At 42.7% G+C, this 20,351-nt stretch overlaps 1 protein-coding gene across 7 annotated transcripts in view; it reads right to left on the bottom strand.

Moving 5' to 3' along the window:
• Positions 1–20,351, bottom strand: part of LOC122563483 (polycomb protein SCMH1-like) — a 204,065-nt gene that overhangs the window by 105,527 nt on the left and 78,187 nt on the right. For 5 of the 7 annotated variants that reach the window (XM_087976703.1, XM_087976702.1, XM_043717253.2 and 2 more), the window contains one exon: positions 8,159–8,393. The exons of the other annotated variants lie outside the window; for them this stretch is intronic. In XM_087976703.1, coding sequence (XP_087832829.1) covers positions 8,159–8,357 — 199 coding nt within the window. In that variant the 5' untranslated portion in view covers positions 8,358–8,393. The remainder of the gene's footprint in view (positions 1–8,158; positions 8,394–20,351) is intronic. 7 annotated transcript variants of the gene reach the window in all.

Below are 20,351 nucleotides of genomic sequence, written 5' to 3'. Positions count from 1 at the left end.
TCACAAAGGTGCTTGTTAGTCAGGCTCGGCCATTACTGCAAATGGGTAAGTGGGGCGTAGCATCCCACTGCATATAAACACAGAACCACACACCCAAAGCCACAAGTGACTGCTACTTCTTGGCTTCCTTGGGGTCTTGTTTGTTTAACTCCAACTTTTTTACAATTGCTACAGAAGCATCGTTGTAGTACAAGGTTGGATTGCCTCTTTACCGAGAAAATGACAAAAGTCAAACTTTGCATCTGAGGGAAACAATGTACAATGAAGACACCAAAACCTCTCAGAAGAAGACCAGTAATGTATCTATAAGGCTGCCAGAGTAAAACTAAATGATTTGAGCATCATAATCAATAAAAGTGACAACAAAATTGTCAGACTGTTTAAAAAAATAAAGAAAATAGCAAGCTCACCATTTTATAGAAGATCTTATTTTCTTTAAACTGGCTCTGTTAATTTTTTGAGTTTGTGGAGACCTTTAACTGATGATGGGGAAATGGTGTCAGTGTTGCTCAATACTGGATATACACGACTCCTGTAGCTTTAGACTCATAGACTCCAAATAGTAAACAAATTTGTAGATTTTCATTAAGGTGGGTAGAAATGTGCATTGGATGGCCAGTGTTCTGAAGTTCCCTATGAGTCTTTACTGCTGATTACTTCTGGTTGGAGAGGGTTAATTGAGCATGGTAAACAAGGCTAGGTAGGGGAGACAAAATTACTGTTAAAAATTATGGATGCCATAGAGTTTCTACAAACTATTATATAGTTTGTTACTACTATTTTACACAGTATGTTCATTCCTAGTCTTATGAAAACAGTGTTACAGACTGACCCCCCCACTTCACACTCCTTCAAACATTATCTTATAATATGAACATCAGCCAATGATCTTTGACACTCACAATTAGAGGATGTAATAACTGAGAGAGGCTAGCGACATGGTGAGTCGAGCAGTTACATTAAAACTTTTAGTTCCAAGAGCATTTAGGTGGGCTTGTGTGCATCTTGCCTTGACTCATAGCCGCCATGAGATACCTGAAAAATCCCTTCTTTCAGACGATCAGCAGACGTTCAGAGATAGTGGAAAATGACAGGAAGGGACAACTGAGGCTGTTAGCAACAGCAACAAGTGCATTAAAATCTGCAAACTCCAAATGACTACAGGTATCAGACACTTGCTTATTGCTTTTATTCCTTGCATTTCAACTAAAGTGCATGTCTAATGAGTCTCCAGCTGATGGTGCAGCTCTGAGGCTCAGTCCAGAATATGGGACATGGAGTAGCTGCACAATGGGGAGGTGGTTTTGGCAGTTGAAGGGAGAGAATCTGCAGCGGGACATTGTAAAATGAAACATCTGTTCTTCCACAGGCCTTTGAAGAATGTGTCCCTGTAATTGCAGAGTGTATATGAGTATGGGATCCTGTATGGCTCCATACCTCTCTCCATAGATACTGGAAGATCTGCTGAGTACATACTGCATTTTCAGCATCTGTAATGGCTTGCTTCTGGATAAATTAGCACATGACAATAATTGTCCTTGCAGTGCTCAAGTGAGCAGGGTAATTAGGGATGCACAATAAATGCAAGCATTGTTGGGGACACCCATAACCCCCCAAGAATAAATACAGAAGGAAATTATGGAATCACAGCAGCTTAAAATACTGAGCTCCAAAACATACAAGTTTAATGCAGTATTAGTCCCTTAATAAAGCCTGAAGTGCCAAGCAGGGAACTTATATTACCACTTAAAGCCAATAAGCAAGCACATTGAGACACAGAGCAAATCAATCACTGCCTGAGCAAATGTACTCATTTAAAATACTCATTAACTGCAGCTATGTGCAATGTGTTCTGGGAGCATTAAACTACTTCCAAAATTTACAGTAATACCAACAGCCAATTAGACATTAAAAATCAAAGGACCCAGCCTTCTGAAAGAAGCATGCCCACAAGTTTGTTCCGCAAGCTTTTCAGCCTCATGTAAAAAGTTTTTATGTTACTGCTTGCTATTTTGGAACTTGAGCATAAAAAGCACAATTTACTTTCAGTTACCCGATCTGAATCCCTAGTGATATGAAACACCTCAGTCAAATCTGGGTTCCAGCCTTCTCTGCTTATCTCTGATGGTGGGAGGACATTGTGTGGAATCTCGTGAAGATTAATGGGGTATTGCTCCCAAGCTGGAGAGCCAGCAAGAACCCATGTCACCCTTTGCTGGGAAGGCCCCATTATATCTTGATCCACTCATGCATTGGCAAGAGTTCAACAGACCCAATCCTGTGGATCAAAGGTGCCCAGGGTGGCATCAAGAGGTCCTGCCAAACAAGAGTGCCAGCAAGCACTCCATCAGTCTGCTAGTTAGAGTCAACTATGCACGTAATGTCATACTAATCTAACTAAGCATATAGCCCAAACTGCATACGCAAATCTGTGATGATGTGTCAGTGCACACAGTTAGCTGTTCATAAACTTCCATATATCCATCTCAGTACAATCCTAATTTTCTGTGGTATATGTTGTATGCTTTCACATACAGAAAACCACAAGAACATCATGATGGCACCAAATGGTTACTAGAAGCTGGTTAGCAAATTGACACTGAATTCTGAAAGAAGGTAAGAGCGGTCACCCATAACATGCCCAAATTCAGATCTATGGTTCATATTTAACAACAGAGACTGAAGGCTATGAATGTTCTTAAGCAAGACATATTTGACAGTAAACCCTCTCCTCAAAAATGAAACAGGAAGCTATGGCTGATTTGCTTTAAAAGAAACAGTTCCAAATATGCTGAAGGACAGCTCAAATCTCTAAGAAAGTGATCCTAGAGAAAAATACAGATAAAAACACAACTAAACTGTTCTTACATTAGTTGCTTCTGCCACCTTGTTTCTCAAAAATGGCATGAAAATAAAATAAAGCATGTTTTCAGCACTATAGGCACAATCATGCTACATAAAAGCAGAAGCCCTTTAAATCAAAACAAGAATAATGAGAACAGAAGCCAAGAAAAACACAGAGGGAAAAGAACTGCATTGCAATGTAGATTTTTAATCTGACCATAAAGCAGCACAGTCAGGATGAAAAGGAAAGATGTGAATGTGGACTGGCTATCCAGTAACATTCTGTCAGAAATCCAGTTACTGATAGAACAACAGACCTTCACTTCATAGATCAAATGGTCACTAAGAATAAAATTATTTTGAGAGATTCTGATAAAATATTCCAATTTTTAGAGAATCAGTTTAAGGTTCAAGTCAACTTCAGAACTTATAGGCTTGAGTTAATGTCATATCACCAACATCCAAATGAAAATATTGACCAATTGCGGGCTGATGTCAAAGCCAAGATACAGAATGTGATTTCATAGAGTGACAGGCTCTTCAGTCCAACCAGTCCATGATGACCATAATCCCAAACCTAAACTAGTCCCACCTGCCTGTGCTTGGCCCATATCCCTCCAAACGTCCCTTACTCACATACTTAAACTAAACGTCTTTTATAGAGTCAAAGAGGTTAACTTAGCCGAAAGACTGGTGGAACCAGTCCTTGATTCCACACCTGTCAATTCCTTCAGAAAAGCGCATTTCAACAAACCCATAGGAAAGGCCACTGATGCATCATTTGACCAATGCAAGTTTGAAGTAATTGAAGCAGAATATCAGCAGCTGACTCTCCAGAAACTCTCACCACAGTGAACAGGGTCAGTATTGTATGAGATGTTGCTTGCTTCATCCATCCAAACAGTGGGTCCATGCAAGCTACGTTCTACATGAAAAACATTGAGCAAAATGTGCAAGTTGTCCAAGAGCTCAGGGAAACCCAATGTGTCATGCTATGCTCTACAGCTGAATGTGAACAGCCAACTAAGGAACAACATTAAAGACCAATCCAAACTCCTATCCATGGAACATAAACATGTCAATGATGTTCAGGAGGTAACTGCAACATTGCATTTCAGACAGAGTATGTAAGCAACTTGACATGCCAGAATCTGAAATGCTGAAGCCTTTACGTCCAGCTAAGTGATAAATCACAAAAGGCATGCACAGTTATATCCTTGGTGGTGGGGTCTGTGTGGAGGAGATGCGGTGGAGAGCGACAAACTCCCATTGCTACCTAGATTACACCTCCTCCCACCCTGCACCCGGTAAAAACGCCATCCCATATTCCCAATTGCTTCGCCTCCGCCGCATCTGCTCCCAGGAGGACCAATTCCAATACCGAAAAACCCAGATGTCCTCCTTCTTCAAAGACCGCAATTTCCCCTCAGACGTGGTTGATGATGCTCTCCACCACATCTCCTCCACTTCCCGCTCCTCCGCCTTTGAACCCTGTCCCTCCAATCGGCCAGGCCAGAACCCCACTGGTCCTCACCTACCACTCCACCAAGCTCCAGATACATCATATCATCCTTCGTCATTTCCGCCACTTCCAAACAGACCCCACCACCAAGGATATATTTCCCTCCCCTCCCTTATCAGCGTTCCAGAAAGACCACTTCCTCCGCGGCTCCCTCATCAGGTCCACACCCCCCACCAACCCAACCTCCACTCCTGGCACCTTCCCCTGCAACTGCAAGAAATGCAAGCCTTGCGCTCACACCTCCCCCCTCACTTCCCTCCAAGGCCCCAAGGGATCCTTCCATATCCATCACAAATTCAGCTGCACCTCCACACACATCATTTACTGCATCCGCTGCACCCGATGTGGCCTCCTCTACTTTGGGGAGACAGGCTGCCTACTTGCGGAACGTTTCAGAGAACACCTCTGGGACATCCGCACCAACCAACTCAACAGCCCCGTAACTCCCCTTCCCACTCGCCAAGGACATGCAGGTCCTTGGCCTCCTCCATCGCCAGACCATGGCAACACGACGGCTGGAGGAAGAGCACCTCATCTTCCGCCTAGGAACCCTCCAACTACAAGGGATGAATGCAGATTTCTCCAGCTTTCTCATTTCCCGTCCCCCAACCTTATCTCAGTCCCAACCCTCGGACTCAGCACCGCCTTCTTGACCTGCAATCTTCTTCCTGACCGCTCCGCCCCCCCCACCCCTCTCCGGCCTATCACCCTCACCTTAACCTCCTTCCACCTATCGCATTCCCAATGCCCCTCCCCCAAGTCCCTCCTCCCTACCTTTTATCTTGGCCTGCTTGGCACACCCTCCTCACTCCTGAAGAAGGGCTTATGCCCGAAACGTCGATTCTCCTGCTCCTTGGATGCTGCCTGACCTGCTGCGCTTTTCCAGCAACACATTTTTCAGCTCTGATCTCCAGCATCTGCAGTCCTCACTTTCTCCCTGTTACAAATAGGGTCTGACATCCAATGCACTGGCATTAGCCATCTTACAGCCAGACTTTCCATGAATTGTCTATCAACCTGCACACATCTGTGTATTGTCACAATCCAGGAGGTAATGAATATATCACTGTGGATAACACATTGACTGTCACATTCAGAACATTTGATGTTCCTCAAGATATCATATCCAACAATGGGCTGTAGTTCACTTGCATACCATTCCAAGAGATGTCCAGGAAGGGTGATATTTGACATATTATTTCTGCTCCTCACTATCTCTTGCTCTTGTGCTGGATTGAACTGGATACCCAGATAGCACACCACATGCAGAGAGAAGCTACACCACAGAGTAGAGATAAAATTGTATGAGGACCAGATCTGATCATGTTGTATGTCTATTGCGTTCGCAGAGTGCAATGTGTATGAGGCAAAATTCAAATCATTAAATACAAAGGTACTTGCCAAGATTTTTGGCTGGCTGTGTTAAATCCAGGAGCGACCTCTCCAGGCAATGGTTTCCCCTCACCAGCAGTTCTTAGTTTGAGAGACAGGACTACCCAGTTCTTCCATCACACACTCTTCCCAACCAGCCAAATGTACATGACGTAATGTTGGAAAGAAGGTACAAGGGAAAAATCAACAAGCATGCAGACAATTATCCAACTTGAAGCAGGTCAAAGCAGCAACATGTGGGTTTTTTGTACAAATACACAGGCTCCTGGAAAGACACTACGACATTGTGTTCAGCCAGCTCCGACATTGTCACAAACCACTGTGAAATCCTAGGATGAAACAGACGACACATCTGCATTGTACATAATCAGCCATCCATCCTGCAGGATGATGACTCAGATACTGAAAATATCAAATCAGACTACAACCACAAATCTAATCCACATGATACGCATCTATCCATAACAACATACAGCACACTACAGAGAGAAGCTATACCGCACAGTGGAGATAATTGTATGAAGACCAGATCTAGTCATGTTGTATTTCTGTCAACATGTTATTGTAATGTATAAAGAAAATGTACCAAACTGTGTAGTGATATACATTCACCAGAACAAGTTTCTTATTCTTCAAAGGAATAAATGAGACTGTGTGGGGAGGAGTTGCACTATTAAACAGAAAGGTGCTATACTTTTAAGACAGCTTGATGACACCAGAATAAGCCAGTACAGGAGGTATTCAGTCATACACTCCACCTGGCCCATCAGCAGTTAAGCAAAACAACCATCCATCATGCAGGGTGATGACTAGTCAGTCAGCCATTCAGCTTGTGTAATACACTAGGAATCTAAGGAAGCATATAACCCAAACTAGTCCCTAATCACTAAACCAGGAGGCCTGGCTCAAGTCCCATCTGCCCCGTAGATATATATAACATCTCTGAACAGGTTGATTAGAAAATATCTATAACCTGGACGAGGGGGGTTCTTAAGGCACTCCAGTAATGTCCCCAACCTTGAGCCAGAAGGTCTAATTTCAAGTCCCACCTGCTCCTGCCACATCATAATGTATCTGATCATGTTACTAGGGACAGCTTTATCTCAAAAGGAAATTTGGTGAAATAGTCAGTCACCAGGATATCGTTGTATTCTTGGATGTGGAAGGTATCAGTCACAATCTGTAGGAAGATCCCTTCCACAACACTGAACCTACCCATGGCCTGATATAACCTCGACATGAACCTGCTTAATCCTATTGAATATTTTTAAAGTGGTATAGTGTTATATCCGAATGATGACATCTGATCCAGCATTAGTCCTCCTCATAATTATTCTATTTGCACTCAGCATAAACTCAACTGGAACTGGCTTCCATTGTACAAAGTATCATTTACACAGTTGGGTGTCACACTGATTGATGCAGCACCATCACTAGCATTTAAAGAAAGGAAAGGCCTCTCTATGTGCATAGTTATATACAAGGCAACTGAACATTTCACAAAAACAATGGCTATGGAAGATTCCTGCGGTGGAAGAACTTAATCCCAACTCTTCATGTGCAAAAGCATCTTTCCCCAGGTTTGAACACCAAGAATGTCTACTCACCCATTCATCACTCCCCAGAGTCACAGGAACTGACAACATTTATAAAGTTGTTTCAGACCTTTTCCCAGATTTCTTTTTGGGCTGTCTGACAAACAGAATATATCCCAATAACAGAGAGACAGCCCGATCCCAAATACCAGCCAGTTACAGGGAGCTCCCCTCCAAATGATAGCATTTTCCTGGCAATCCAGGGGTTTAAATCCCAATGTCTGCTGGGGTCGCTGGGAGTTTTTAAAATTCACCCATGGTTCATGGGTGTCAGTGGTTAGGCCAGTATTTATTGCCTGTCCCTAGTTGCCCTTGAGAAGGTGGTAGTGAGCTGCCTTCTTGAACTGCTGTAATCTCGGTGTTCAAGTGAGAATAGAAAGTTAATTGGAGAAAGTAAGGTACAGGTGAATGAAATGAACAAATATTTTGCTTTTGTCTTCACTATGGAGAATACAAAAACATCCCAGTAATAGCTGTAAGTCAGAAGATGGAAGGGAGAGAGGAATACAATGAAATTACAATTACTAGGGAAATGGTACTAAGCAAACTGATGGAACCAACGACTGTCAAGTCTCTTTCTGGTTCCCAGACAGGAATGTAGCAAATATAACCCCTCTCTTCAAGAAAGGAGGGAGGCAGAATATAGGAAACACTTACAGCAGGTTCTTGTATTGGGTCAGTATTTGCAGGGACCCCTTGTGAAGGGAACTTTGACAGCTCCCTGAGCGAAATGTGCCTTGAGCTGCCAAGGACCGTCGCTCTGGGAAAACCTCCCAGAAGCTTCCTCCTCCCCAGTGCTTCTCACCTAGAGGTGGCTGAAGCATTCCCGCATTCTTTTCACAGTTTCCAATTGGTTGAATTTCAGCCGAATCCACCAGCCGCCAGAAATCGTTTTTGTTGTCACTGCCATCGAGACGCAGTCGTAGGCGAACGCCTGTGATTCCAACAACCGTAGCGATGCAGGTCGAGGTGACATTCCGAGGATCCTGAGCTTCCAGCTTCATTCCGATCTTGAACTCATTTACAGGAGGAGTAAATGACTGGCGGGGGAAGGTGAAACAGGAGAGAAACGAGAAAGGTTTCCATGTCAATATTTAAACTTCACAACAGCAATTTATTCACATCCCAGAACACTGGCATTTTTAATTAATGAAGCTTTTCCTCTTCCTAAAAAAAAGGAGCCGCAGGCCATGGAGAAAATCAACAATTTTAGCATCTTGTGGGAGATGATATATCCATTTAAGACAAGTGATAAGGAACACTCAGAGGGTAGTGAATCTGTGAAATCCTTTACCACAGAGACTGGGTCATGAAGTATGTTCAAGACTCTGAGATGGACAGACTTTTAATCAGGAAGGGAATCGAAGGTCATGAGATAAGGCAAGAAAGTGGAGTTGAGGATCAGCCATGATCTTACGGAATGGTGAAGCAGATTAGATGGACTGAGTGGCCTACTTTTGTTCCCTTGTCTTATGGTCTTCCTCTTCCCAGGTGACCTGTACTTCTTTCTATTTCCCAGTTACTTTTATTCTTCAAACAGGGATAGAAGCAATTAGTCATCATCTCCACATTGTAGATGGTCACAGCACGAAAGAACAAAAACTCTTGATACAGTTGACCCAAAAATCAGCCAAAACAACGCAAAAGATCGATTTTGATTTTTCTTTTACTAACTGTGTCTGTTTGAGGAGGCTCCAAAATTTAATTGGTTTATTAGTACAAACCTATCAGGGATCTCTTAAAAGCTTTTAATAATTAAAACATACGTAGATTATGAATCAATTGATGACTAGCTAACTGACCCAGTTTTCAAATTGTGCTGTAGAGTTTTTGAATGTTTATAAAGCTTTGAAATTGCTCTGGTGAGTTGTGAATGTCTTTTTGCCATTTAAGAATTGGGTATGACTTTACAAATCTCTATAACGTCACCCCTCAGCCTCCAACGCTCCAGGGAAAATAACATGAAACACTTATTTCACACGCTTTCTACTTTGTGACAAATCCATTTCCACTGATATTACAATAAAGGGACCGGGTTACCAAGGACTATTCTTTGAAGCAAGAAAAGACACAACTTTTTCAACCAATGCCCAACTGCACTGGCTCATGGAACATCTTACTCTTGATGTTTTGCAAGTAAGTGTGAATGGAAACCTGAGCAAAAAAATTCAACTTAGAAAATTAGTGAAATATTTGCCCAAAGAGAAACTCCCATGGGTTAAAGATGTCAGAGAAGACCAGGAGATTATTGAGTCATAGAGTCGTACAGTGTGAAAATAGACCCTTCCGACCAACCCATCCTGGCTGACCATGTTTCCCAAACAAAGTCTTATTTGCCTGTGTTTGGCCCATAGCCCACTAAACCTTTCCTATTCATGTTGCTATCGGAATGTCTTTTAAATGTTGTCACTGTACCTGTATCTCCTATTTCGAGCTATGCAGTCATAGAGATGTACAGCATGGAAACAGACCCTTCGATCCAACTCGTCCATGCCGACCAGATATCCTAAATGAATCTAGTCCCAATTGCCAGCATTTGGCCCTGTAAACCCTTCTTATTCATAAATCCATCTAGATGCCTTTTAAAAATTGCAATTGTACCAGCCTCCACCACTTCCTCTGGCAGCTCATTCCATCATGCATCACCCGCTGCATGAAAAAGTTGCCCCTTAGGACTCTGTTAAATCTTTCCGCACTAACCTTAAACCTATCCCTCTAGTTCTGGTCTCCCCCACACTGGGGAAAAGACTTTGTCTATTTATCCTATCTATGTCCCTCATGATTTTATAAACATCTATAAGGTCACCCCTCATCCTCCAATGCTCCAGGGAAAACAGCCCCAGCCTATTCAGCCTGTACCCATAGTTCAAACACTCCAACATTCTTCACAATGTTTTCTGAACTCTTTCAAATTTCACAACATCCTTTCTATAGCAGGGAGTCCAAACTTGCACACAGTATTCCAGAAGTGGCCTAACCAATGCCCTGTGCAGCCACAACATGACCTCTCAACTCCTGTACTCAATGCTCTGACCAATAAAGGAAAGCAGACCAAATGCCTTCTTCACTATCCTGTGTACCTCCGACTCCACTTTTAATGCAGTGCATTCCGCATACAAACTACTCTCTTTGCTAAGAAGTTGACCCCTAGGTCCCTTTGAAATCTTATTCCTCTGACCATAAAAATATGTGTCTAGATTAGAGTGGTGCTGGAAAAGCACAGCAGGTCAGGCAGTGTCCGAAAAGCAGGAAAATCAACATTCCTGGCCTGATGAAGTGCTTTTGCCCAAAATGTCATTTTTCCTGCTCATCGGATGCTGCCTGACCTGCTGTGCTTTTCCAGCACCACTTTAAATCTAGACTTCTGATCTCCAGCATCTGCAGTCCTCACTTCCACCTTAAAAATATGTCTCTAGTTTTGAACTCCCCCACCCTGGGGGAAGATCTTTGCTATTCACCTTATTTGTGCCCCACATGATTTTATCAACCATTGTATGGTCACCCCTCAAGTTCCTATTCTCCAGTGAAAAAGTGTCCCAGAAACCCCTGCTCCACCAAAGCTTTGTGGATCAAATTTCTACCCACTAGCTCTTTCAAAACAGAATTAAATAATAATGGAGTGCAAACAACGGGTTTGCAGACATTGTAGGTTCGGCCTATTTGATCTTATTCTCATAGCCGTGTCCCTACCTTTCAGGCAGAAGACCTGGGATCAAGCCGCACCTGCAGGATAACACACCTGAACAGGTTGTTTCAAAAATATACAGCCTCGTCTGATGAAGTCCCAACCCTAGAGTTACCATGTCACTCTTTGATGGAATGTCAAAAGCAGCTACCCCCACCACAGTAAGTCCAGGAATCCTCTCCCAACACCAGTTTGCAGCAAGATTTGAAACGCATTGTTGGGCTGAACCTTTTTGAACATTTCGAGAAACTAGGCCTTTCTGAATAATACCAGCACTTTGAAGATGAAGTGACGATGACAAGTTGCCTGAACTCAGTTCATGTTCCCTCAATGTTACATGACTAAAGATAATTTCATAGATTCTGTACAGTGTGGAAGCAGACTATTCGGCCCATCAAGTCCACATCAACCCTCCAAACAGCATTCCACCCAGACCCACCAACTTAGCCTATCCCTGCATTTCCCATGGCTAACCCACCTAGCCTATACACTCCTGAACACTTTGGGCAATATAGCATGGCTAATCCACCAAACCTGCACATCTCTAGATTGTGGGAGGAAATCCATGCAGACATGGGGAAAATGTGTAAACCCCACACAGACATTTTAAAGGAAAGACACTTCCAGTGATTAAAAAGTACCACGCAATAGAAGGTAAACCTTGCATGAAAATCATAATGTGTGGTCCTATTTGAAATTAAATGGCTGCTGATTTAAATGCTTGAGTTCAAAACAGTGAGCGTGACAGCCCAGTGAAAAGTTGTTTCAGACATGAGTGGGGATGGAGGAACTTGGTCTAGTTGCCAGTGAGACTACGGATTTGAGTAAGTATAAAATAGCTCATAAAAGACCGCAAGTAATTTTGTAAGAACATCTTGAGATGCTGAGAATGTGGAATTGAAGGAGATGAGAGGAGAATTGGGTGATATGGAGCAAACCACAAAGAGGAATTAAGAATTTGATGGGGTTTATGTGGAATGTAAACTCCAGCAAAGATCAGTTGGCCCAGATATTTAAATGAGCTGTGCATTTTAAATGAGCATGTTGCAATCAATGGCATCATCTTGGAATTGTGCCAGGGGCCTTAGCTCTATGTAACATTTTCATCAAGCTGAATATAACTTGCATTTTACTCCATTTCTTCTTTATTATTGGATTCAAATCACAATCATTAAAGGCATCTCAGCCTTGCCATTTCTGCCTATAACAAAGTTAATAATTCTGCCAACAACACAATTGTTCTAAAAATGCATTTCAAGAGAAAGGTGTGCCTGTTCTTGCTGGGACCACTGCCAGACCACAATGACTGTTTTGAAGAGTCAGTAAAGTTCTTTAATCTTTCAACAACTCAGTTTTAAGACAGGGCCAAGCTTAAACATCGGGCTGGAGGTCTGCCCAAAGAATCACAGAAATGTTCATCATGGTTTTGGCGCTCATTCAACTTGCTGCACCTTCGCTTTCTCCCAGGGGCAGGTAGTCAGCAGGAAAAGAATAACAAACAAACGTTCCTGCCCAATGCACAACTCATTTGGGGAGAAAAATGGTTCCACTGAAGCTGAATAAGATCCAAGAAGATTTGAGCTACTCCCCACCCCACTCAACGATTTTATACTTTGAAAGTCAACATTTGCCAACATTGGAAATATGCAGAATAATAAACCTTGCTCACAAATCTGTAGGTGCCTATGATGTGGTGAAAATCCATTTTAGGGTTTGTAGAAATATTGGCATGGCTTGACAGGATTTTTTTATTCCTTTGGGTGACACGTGTAGCTAGCAAGGTTAACATTTGTGGCCCATCTCTAATCATCATTGCGAAGATGATGGTGAGCCATCTTCTTGAACCACCAGATGGTGCAGGGACACCAGTGAAGGGAGTTCCTAGATTGGGACCCAGTAACACTGAGCAATGGTGATATGCTGCTGCTCTGTGTAAGGAGCGAAAGGGAAATTGATTAACTGACTGGGGAACTCTTGGGAAAAATACAACCCTTGTGATAACACTCTCCTTAAAAGACAATTAAGTCATTAGCTGTAAAAATATAAAAAAAACCATTGCCAAATTTTCAATGTGCTGTACAATCTCCAGCTCCCTCAGTCAGAATCATTGTCTAATTAGGGAGGCTTTTGATCAAACTGTTTTAAATTACTAAATTACCTCTCTAATTAAATAATGCAGTAATCCAAGCAGTGGAGAATTCAACTTTTTTTATTTAAACACTTTTAAACTTTTAATTATTAGCAGTCAACATCTGTTCAGATTTAGACTGAGCCAATTGGCTTCAGAAAATTGTACGTTATCAATTGAACACCAAAACCTGACTGTTAAGTCAATTTTCTTTTACTAAACGCTGACTTAATTAATATATGACGAAAATGATAGAAGGCATTCATTGTCATGATTATGTTGACATAGTTTGAAAATGAACATTGTAAGGCATGATATCAAATGGTGAAGATATTTTAATATTAATCTGGAATAGGATTCAACAAATATCGACAATTCAATCCAAATTCTAGGGTTCTAGTGGCTAGTTATTTGAAGTGTTTAGTTATGTGTCAGGGAGGTACAGCTGTGACGAAAATACTGTTCAAAACTGGAATATACACGGAAATGATCCCTTGTTAGACAGGAACTTTAACGAAGTTAGAAGAGCTAACATTGGAACAGATATTCAGACGCTAGGAACTATACCATGCACCTCTGTCTCCCTTGTGCCTGACCACTATCTATAGGAGCATAATGGAACACTCTAAACTTATCTACAAATGTGCAGCTCCAACAACACTCAAGAATCTCAATACTGTCCAGGATAAAGCAATTCTGCTTTATTGGCAAGTCATCCACCACCTTCAACGTTCACTACCACAATCACTGACACACTCAGGGTGTACCATCAGCTTGATGCACTGCAGAAATATGTCACCAATGCTCCTTTGAAGCATCTTCCAATCCATAACCTCTACTGTCTAGAAGTACAAATGTATCAGATGCATGGGAACACCACCATCCACAATTTCCCACCATCACTCACCATCTTGACTTGGAAATATATCACCACTCCCTCACTATCACTGGGTCAAAATCATGGAACTTGCTTCCTAACATCACTGTGGGTATACCTAATCCTCATGGACTGCAGCAGTTCAAGATGGCAGCTTCCCCATTTTCACCAGGGCAATTAGGGGTAGACAATAAATGATGGCCCAGCCAGTGATACCCACATCCTGTGAATGAACAATAGCAATCAGAGCTGGAAGCCAAAATAGAAACTGATCCAACTCGTCCAGGGCTGAACTCATTTGAATGCATCTGGTTTGATTTTGCATTCTGTTTGGTGAAGAAGGGCCTGTGCCCGAAACGTCGAATCTCCTGTTCCCTGGATGCTGCCTGACCTGCTGTGCTGTTCCAGCAATAAAGTTTCAACTTTGATCTCCAGCATCTGCAGACCTCACTTTCTCCTCGTTTGGTGTTAAATCCCCAACAAAGACATACGTCAGTGAGATTGTGCCAAGGCCTCAAGTAGCAGGATGCAAACACTTCAAAATCCATAAACCTTTATAGATTGAACAACTTTTAAAAAGCAAAGGTTCAGGATCACAATCACAATCTCTCCACCCACTGCGTTATCAACCAAAGCTGAGCAAAGGGCAAGTCAAGACCTGGCATTTCTTCACGTGGCAAGGAGGGAACTGAAAGACAACTCCTGCTCAGGTAACAGAGATGTCCGGAGCAACAAACTATCTGCAGACAATTCAAAATCCAAGGGCAAGTGTTGACCACGGCATCCATTGATTCATTCATTACTAGGGGCGGCGTGGTGGCTCAGTGAGTAATGCTGCTGCCTCACAGTGCCAGGGACCCAGGTTCAATTCCACCCTCAGGTGACTGACCATGTGGAGTTTGCATGTTCTCCCCATGTCTGTGTGGGTTTCCTCTAGAGGACTGAGGTACAAGGGTATAGAAGTTATAACGCTGTTACATCTATAGAAGGATGTATTGACCTTGGAGAGAGTGCAGCATGGAAGTTACCCGGACGTGCTCCTGTTTCCTCCCACAGTCCAAAGATATGCAGTTTAGGTGAATTAGGCATGGGAAATGTGGGGCTATAGAGGTAGGGTGGGATGCTCTTTGACGATTCAGTATGGACTCAATGGGGGGAATAATCTGCTTCCACACTGTAGGGATTCTATGAACATTTGCCAATCAGAAAATACCATTCAACACAGAGGTAACTGGAAACTTCAAACTTTCTACCCTTAGGGCTGTGGATGTTGGGTTAATCAAACACCCACAATTGAGAATGGTACTTTTTTTCTCTTGGACACTGTTATCAAGGTACAAAGAGAGCACAATTGGGTAAATAGAGCTGAGATTCAGCTCAGCTATGGTTCTCTGAATGACAGAATCAGTTCACACGATGAATGGTCTAATCTTGCTATTTGTTCTAAACTTCAAAATTTATGCTTTTTTTTTCCCATTGTCCCTGGTAACTTGCTCATGGAAAATTTGTTGAATTACATTGGTTACTTTTCATATTTTGGCTCCAGTTCTTTCAGGTTTATTTTAGGATCAGTTTTAAAAGTGTAGGGCAGATTCCCATCAAGAAATGGTCAGAAATGTATGGACCAAAGTGATCTAACTAAAACCTAAAAGAGCGCACTTCAAAATGTAAAACAGAGAGCCACAATGTTCGAGACATATGGACGTAGGAAAAAAATGGAAGAAATGACAGAAAGAGGAGACAAAGAGAAAGGGAAAAGGAAGGAACTTGGTTTTAAAAACACTAATATCAAATTGTAAAATGATTTCACGATCTGAAATTATTTTAAAAAGTATTTGGGAAGTTGGATCTTTCAAGGTTAATCATAACAGAATAAATTATGAATATTGACAGAAAACAGTTCAATTACAGAAGTGATTTGCCAAATATTCATCAAGTATTTAAAAATAAAAGCTAGGTTTGTAATTCAAATTGTGTAACATATTTTGAAATTGCTATGGAAAAGGACAAAAATACTGGAAACAATTTCTGGATTTGTACTTGAAATCGTTGATGACAGACTAGGCAGAAAGTTTGCAGAATATAAACTGCATGAAAAAAATAATTAATTATCACAGAGATGCTGCTGGATTGTCAGCTGCAAAAGTAATATCTAAACAAACGGAAAAGCACGAATCTCACGAGCTGAATGTGGGGCAATACTAATGAACACATGAACAAGGGGAAGCTGTTCAGCCTCTCGAACCTTTCCAACATTCAATGAGATCATTACTGATCTGTGACCTAACTATACACACCTGCCTTTGGCTTAAATCCCTTAATATTGGGTGCTCAACAAAACTGTATCTGTCTCAGTTTTAAAATTAACAACAGAGCCAGCATCCACTGCTGTTTGTGGGAGAGAGTTCAAAACCTCTCCAACCCTGCATGTGTAGAAATGCTTCCTAACATCGCTCCTGAACAGTCTGGCCCTAATTCTGAGATTGTGCTCCTAGTTCTAGAATCCCCAAACTGTGGAAGGGATTTATCTTTATCTATCCTGTCTTTTCCCGTTAATGTCTTGAAGATTACAATCAGATCACTTCTTTACCTTTTACATTCCAGAGAAAAAGGGGCTAATTTGTATAATCTCTCCTCATGACTTAATCCGTGACGTCCGGATAACTTCCACGCTGCTCTCTCTCCAAGATTAATACATCCACCTCCAGGTGTGGAGCTGAGATCTGGTCTCAGTGCTCCAAGTGAAGGCTAAACAGCGTCTTGTATAACAGCAGCATAACTTCTATATCCTTGTACCTCAGTCCTCTAGATATAGAGGCCAACATTCCATTAGTTTTATTGATTATTTTCTGCATTTGTTCATGTGATATTTTAAAGATCTATGCACCTGAACCCTCAAATCTCTTTGGATATCCACTGTATTTAACTTCATACCATCTGGAAACTACCCTGATCTATCCTTTCTTAGTCTGAAGTAGAAAACAATGAAAATGATATGACAGGGAAAGATGAAACACTGGAGAGGTAGAAACTTTGCTCAATCATCTGTGAGAGCTTTATGGTTTGAAAAAAATTCAATATTGTATTACTCTGAACTTCTAAATGTTTTTCAAAAGAAACTTCACAAATGCAAATGAATTAAAACCGGGATAAAATGTGTACTGGATAAGGAATAGGATGAAAAAGGTTCATGATAAAACTCTTGTTGCTTCTTATCTAAGTGTTTTATCTACTGCAGGAAACAAAATGCAGGATTGCTCATTTTACAGGAAACACTAAATCAGGAGTGATGTAGGGACAGACACAGAGTGGGTGGCAGTGATGTATTGCTTTGAGTGGTCTTAACTAGCAGAGAGTAAGAGACATCCTCCCCTCAGTGCAAGGAAATCCTGCTCTTGAAAACATGCCCCAGCTGGGGGGGCCAGGAAATCCAGTCTGCGGTTAGGATTTTACAGAATGATAGCCTTTGTATTTATGCTGAAGTCCCTGAGACGTACTCTGGGAAGTTTTATATGGCTGGTTATAATTAGTTCCATTCATTCCAAATTATGTCACATACTTTTGTATTCTCAAAGAAAAATCTTTCATTTGTAAAGCATTTTTGGCTTCCTCACGTTGTCCCCAGTCAGTTTGTAATCAATGCAGTGATTTCTGAAGTGCAGTCATCTTTGTAATCTTGGCAAAAATGGCAGCAAATTTATACAAAGCAAGCTGCCAGGAACAGCAACGAATAACTCATTTTGATAATCACAATTAATGGATAACTGTTGGGAAGGACACTGGGAGCACTCCCCTAATCATCTTCAATGGAAATATATTTTATGTTTGTAATATCATCAAGAAGATGGCAGCTCCAAAGTACTGCATGGAACGGTCAATCTTGATTATGTTTGTGCCTCTTACATGAGATTTGAACCCATGACCTTGTAAGGCACCATTTTATGAGGTACTGCAGATTTTCACTTTGATTAAAACAACTACAAAAACAGAGTTGTACATCAACAGACATTTCTCTAAATATCACACAGAAATGTCAATGAGTTTAATTGTTTTATTCCACAACAATCATTGGCTTGGGTTTCAATTCCAGGATCCATAAATTCAGAAATGTAAAACAGATTTTGAGTCATCTTTTAAAAGTTATTTTAATTCTAGTTTCTAGAATTTTACTAGTTGGAAATAATTTTGTGACTATTACAGGAGTTTTCATCATGAACAAAGCTAACATCATAGTTATATCTGTATTGCGAAGTTTAAAACTGAAGAACAGGACAAGGAATGGACAAGTAGTTGGATTGATTAGTGCACCCAGATTGTACCTCAAAAATATTCCAATCACAAAAATCCACTAATTGTTATGACCAAATGTGGAGAGTGAATTGGGCTCCTCTATTTAAGTCTCTTCATGGGCCACAACTAAGGTTTTTAAGTATTACCACACCCTAGATTATTAGTCAAAACGAAGGAGTTAATTACAACATTGTCTCAAAAGAATGAGGAATGTTATTACTTAATAACCCTGAGAATAATAATAATATCGAACACAGACATAAAAATGGATCTACTACTGAAAGAAAGAAGATAGGCAGTTTAAAAAATCCTTAGGTGTTAATTTTAAACCGAGACTGTGATTGTTTAGTTGATGCGTCCTCAGCAGTAATATAATATGTATCCTTTAGTTCCCGGTGATTGGATGCTTCTCTTATTTGCTTTCTCACTCTAGCATTGTCTGCGAAGATGCTGACAAAGACAGGGAAAGACAGAACAAGCCTTCCAGCTCTCTCGGGTCAATGAATTCAATACACGGAGTGACACCGAACAATTCTTCCGCCGCCTTCGCCTCCGCGCCTTCTTCTTCAATCAAGACTCTCGCCCACCCTCTGACGACCCCTTCTCCCACTTCCAACACACCCCGTCCACCTGGACACCCCGTGCTGGCCTCCTACCTGCCCTCGACCTCTTCATAGCAAACTGCCGCCGCGATATTAACCGCTACCTGAACTCCCCCACCCCTCCCACCCACTCCAACCTCTCACCCTCGGAACGCGCAGCCCTCCACTCCCTCCGTTCCAACCCCAACCTCACCATCAAACCAGCTGACAAGGGAGGCGCAGTAGTAGTTTGGCGCACTGACCTCTACACCGCTGAGGCCAAACGCCAGCTCGCAGATACCTCCTCCTACCGTCCCCTTGACCATGACCCCACCCCCCACCACCAAACCATCATCTCCCAGACCATCCATAACCTCATCACCTCAGGGGACCTCCCATCCACCGCCTCCAACCTCATAGTCCCACAACCCCGCACCGCCCGTTTCTACCTCCTGCCCAAAATCCACAAACCTGACTGCCCCGGACGAACCATCGTCTCAGCCTGCTCCTGCCCAACCGAACTCATCTCGGCATACCTCGACACAGTCCTGTCCCCATTAGTCCAAGAACTCCCCACCTACGTTCGTGACACCACCCACGCCCTCCACCTCCTCCAGGATTTCCGCTTCCCCGGTCCCCAACGCCTCATCTTCACCATGGACATCCAGTCCCTGTACACCTCCATCCCCCATCACGAAGGACTCAAAGCACTCCGCTTCTTCCTTTCCCGCCGTACCACCCAGTACCCTTCCACCGACACCCTCCTTCGACTGACCGAACTGGTCCTCACCCTGAACAACTTTTCTTTCCAATCCTCCCACTTTCTCCAAACAAAAGGAGTAGCCATGGGCACCCGCATGGGCCCCAGCTATGCCTGCCTCTTCGTAGGGTATGTGGAACAATCCATCTTCCGCAACTACACTGGCCCCACCCCCCATCTTTTCCTTCGCTACATTGATGACTGTATCGGCGCTACCTCGTGCTCCCACGAGGAGGTTGAACAGTTCATCCACTACACTAACACCTTCCACCCCGACCTCAAATTCACCTGGACAGTCTCGGACTCCTCCCTCCCCTTCCTAGACCTTTCTGTTTCTATCTCAGGCGACCGAATCAACACGGACATCTACTACAAACCAACCGACTCCCACAGCTACCTGGACTACACCTCCTCCCATCCTGCCCCCTGTAAAAACGCCATCCCATTCTCCCAATTCCTTCGTCTCCGCCGCATCTGCTCCCAGGAGGACCAGTTCAAAATACGTACAACACAGATGGCCTCCTTCTTCAAGGACCGCAATTTCCCCCCCGACGTGGTCGACGGTGCCCTCCACCGCATCTCCTCCACTTCCCGCTCCTCCGCCCTTGAGCCCCGCCCCTCCAACCGCCACCAGGATAGAACCCCACTGGTCCTCACCTACCACCCCACCAATCTCC

Source organism: Chiloscyllium plagiosum, unplaced genomic scaffold (assembly GCF_037043375.1).
Source record: "Chiloscyllium plagiosum isolate Xiang-an unplaced genomic scaffold, Cpla_swu_hap1 HiC_scaffold_30, whole genome shotgun sequence".
In the NCBI taxonomy this organism is placed as follows: Eukaryota; Metazoa; Chordata; class Chondrichthyes; order Orectolobiformes; family Hemiscylliidae; genus Chiloscyllium; species Chiloscyllium plagiosum.
This window is presented reverse-complemented; position numbering and strand designations above follow the sequence as displayed.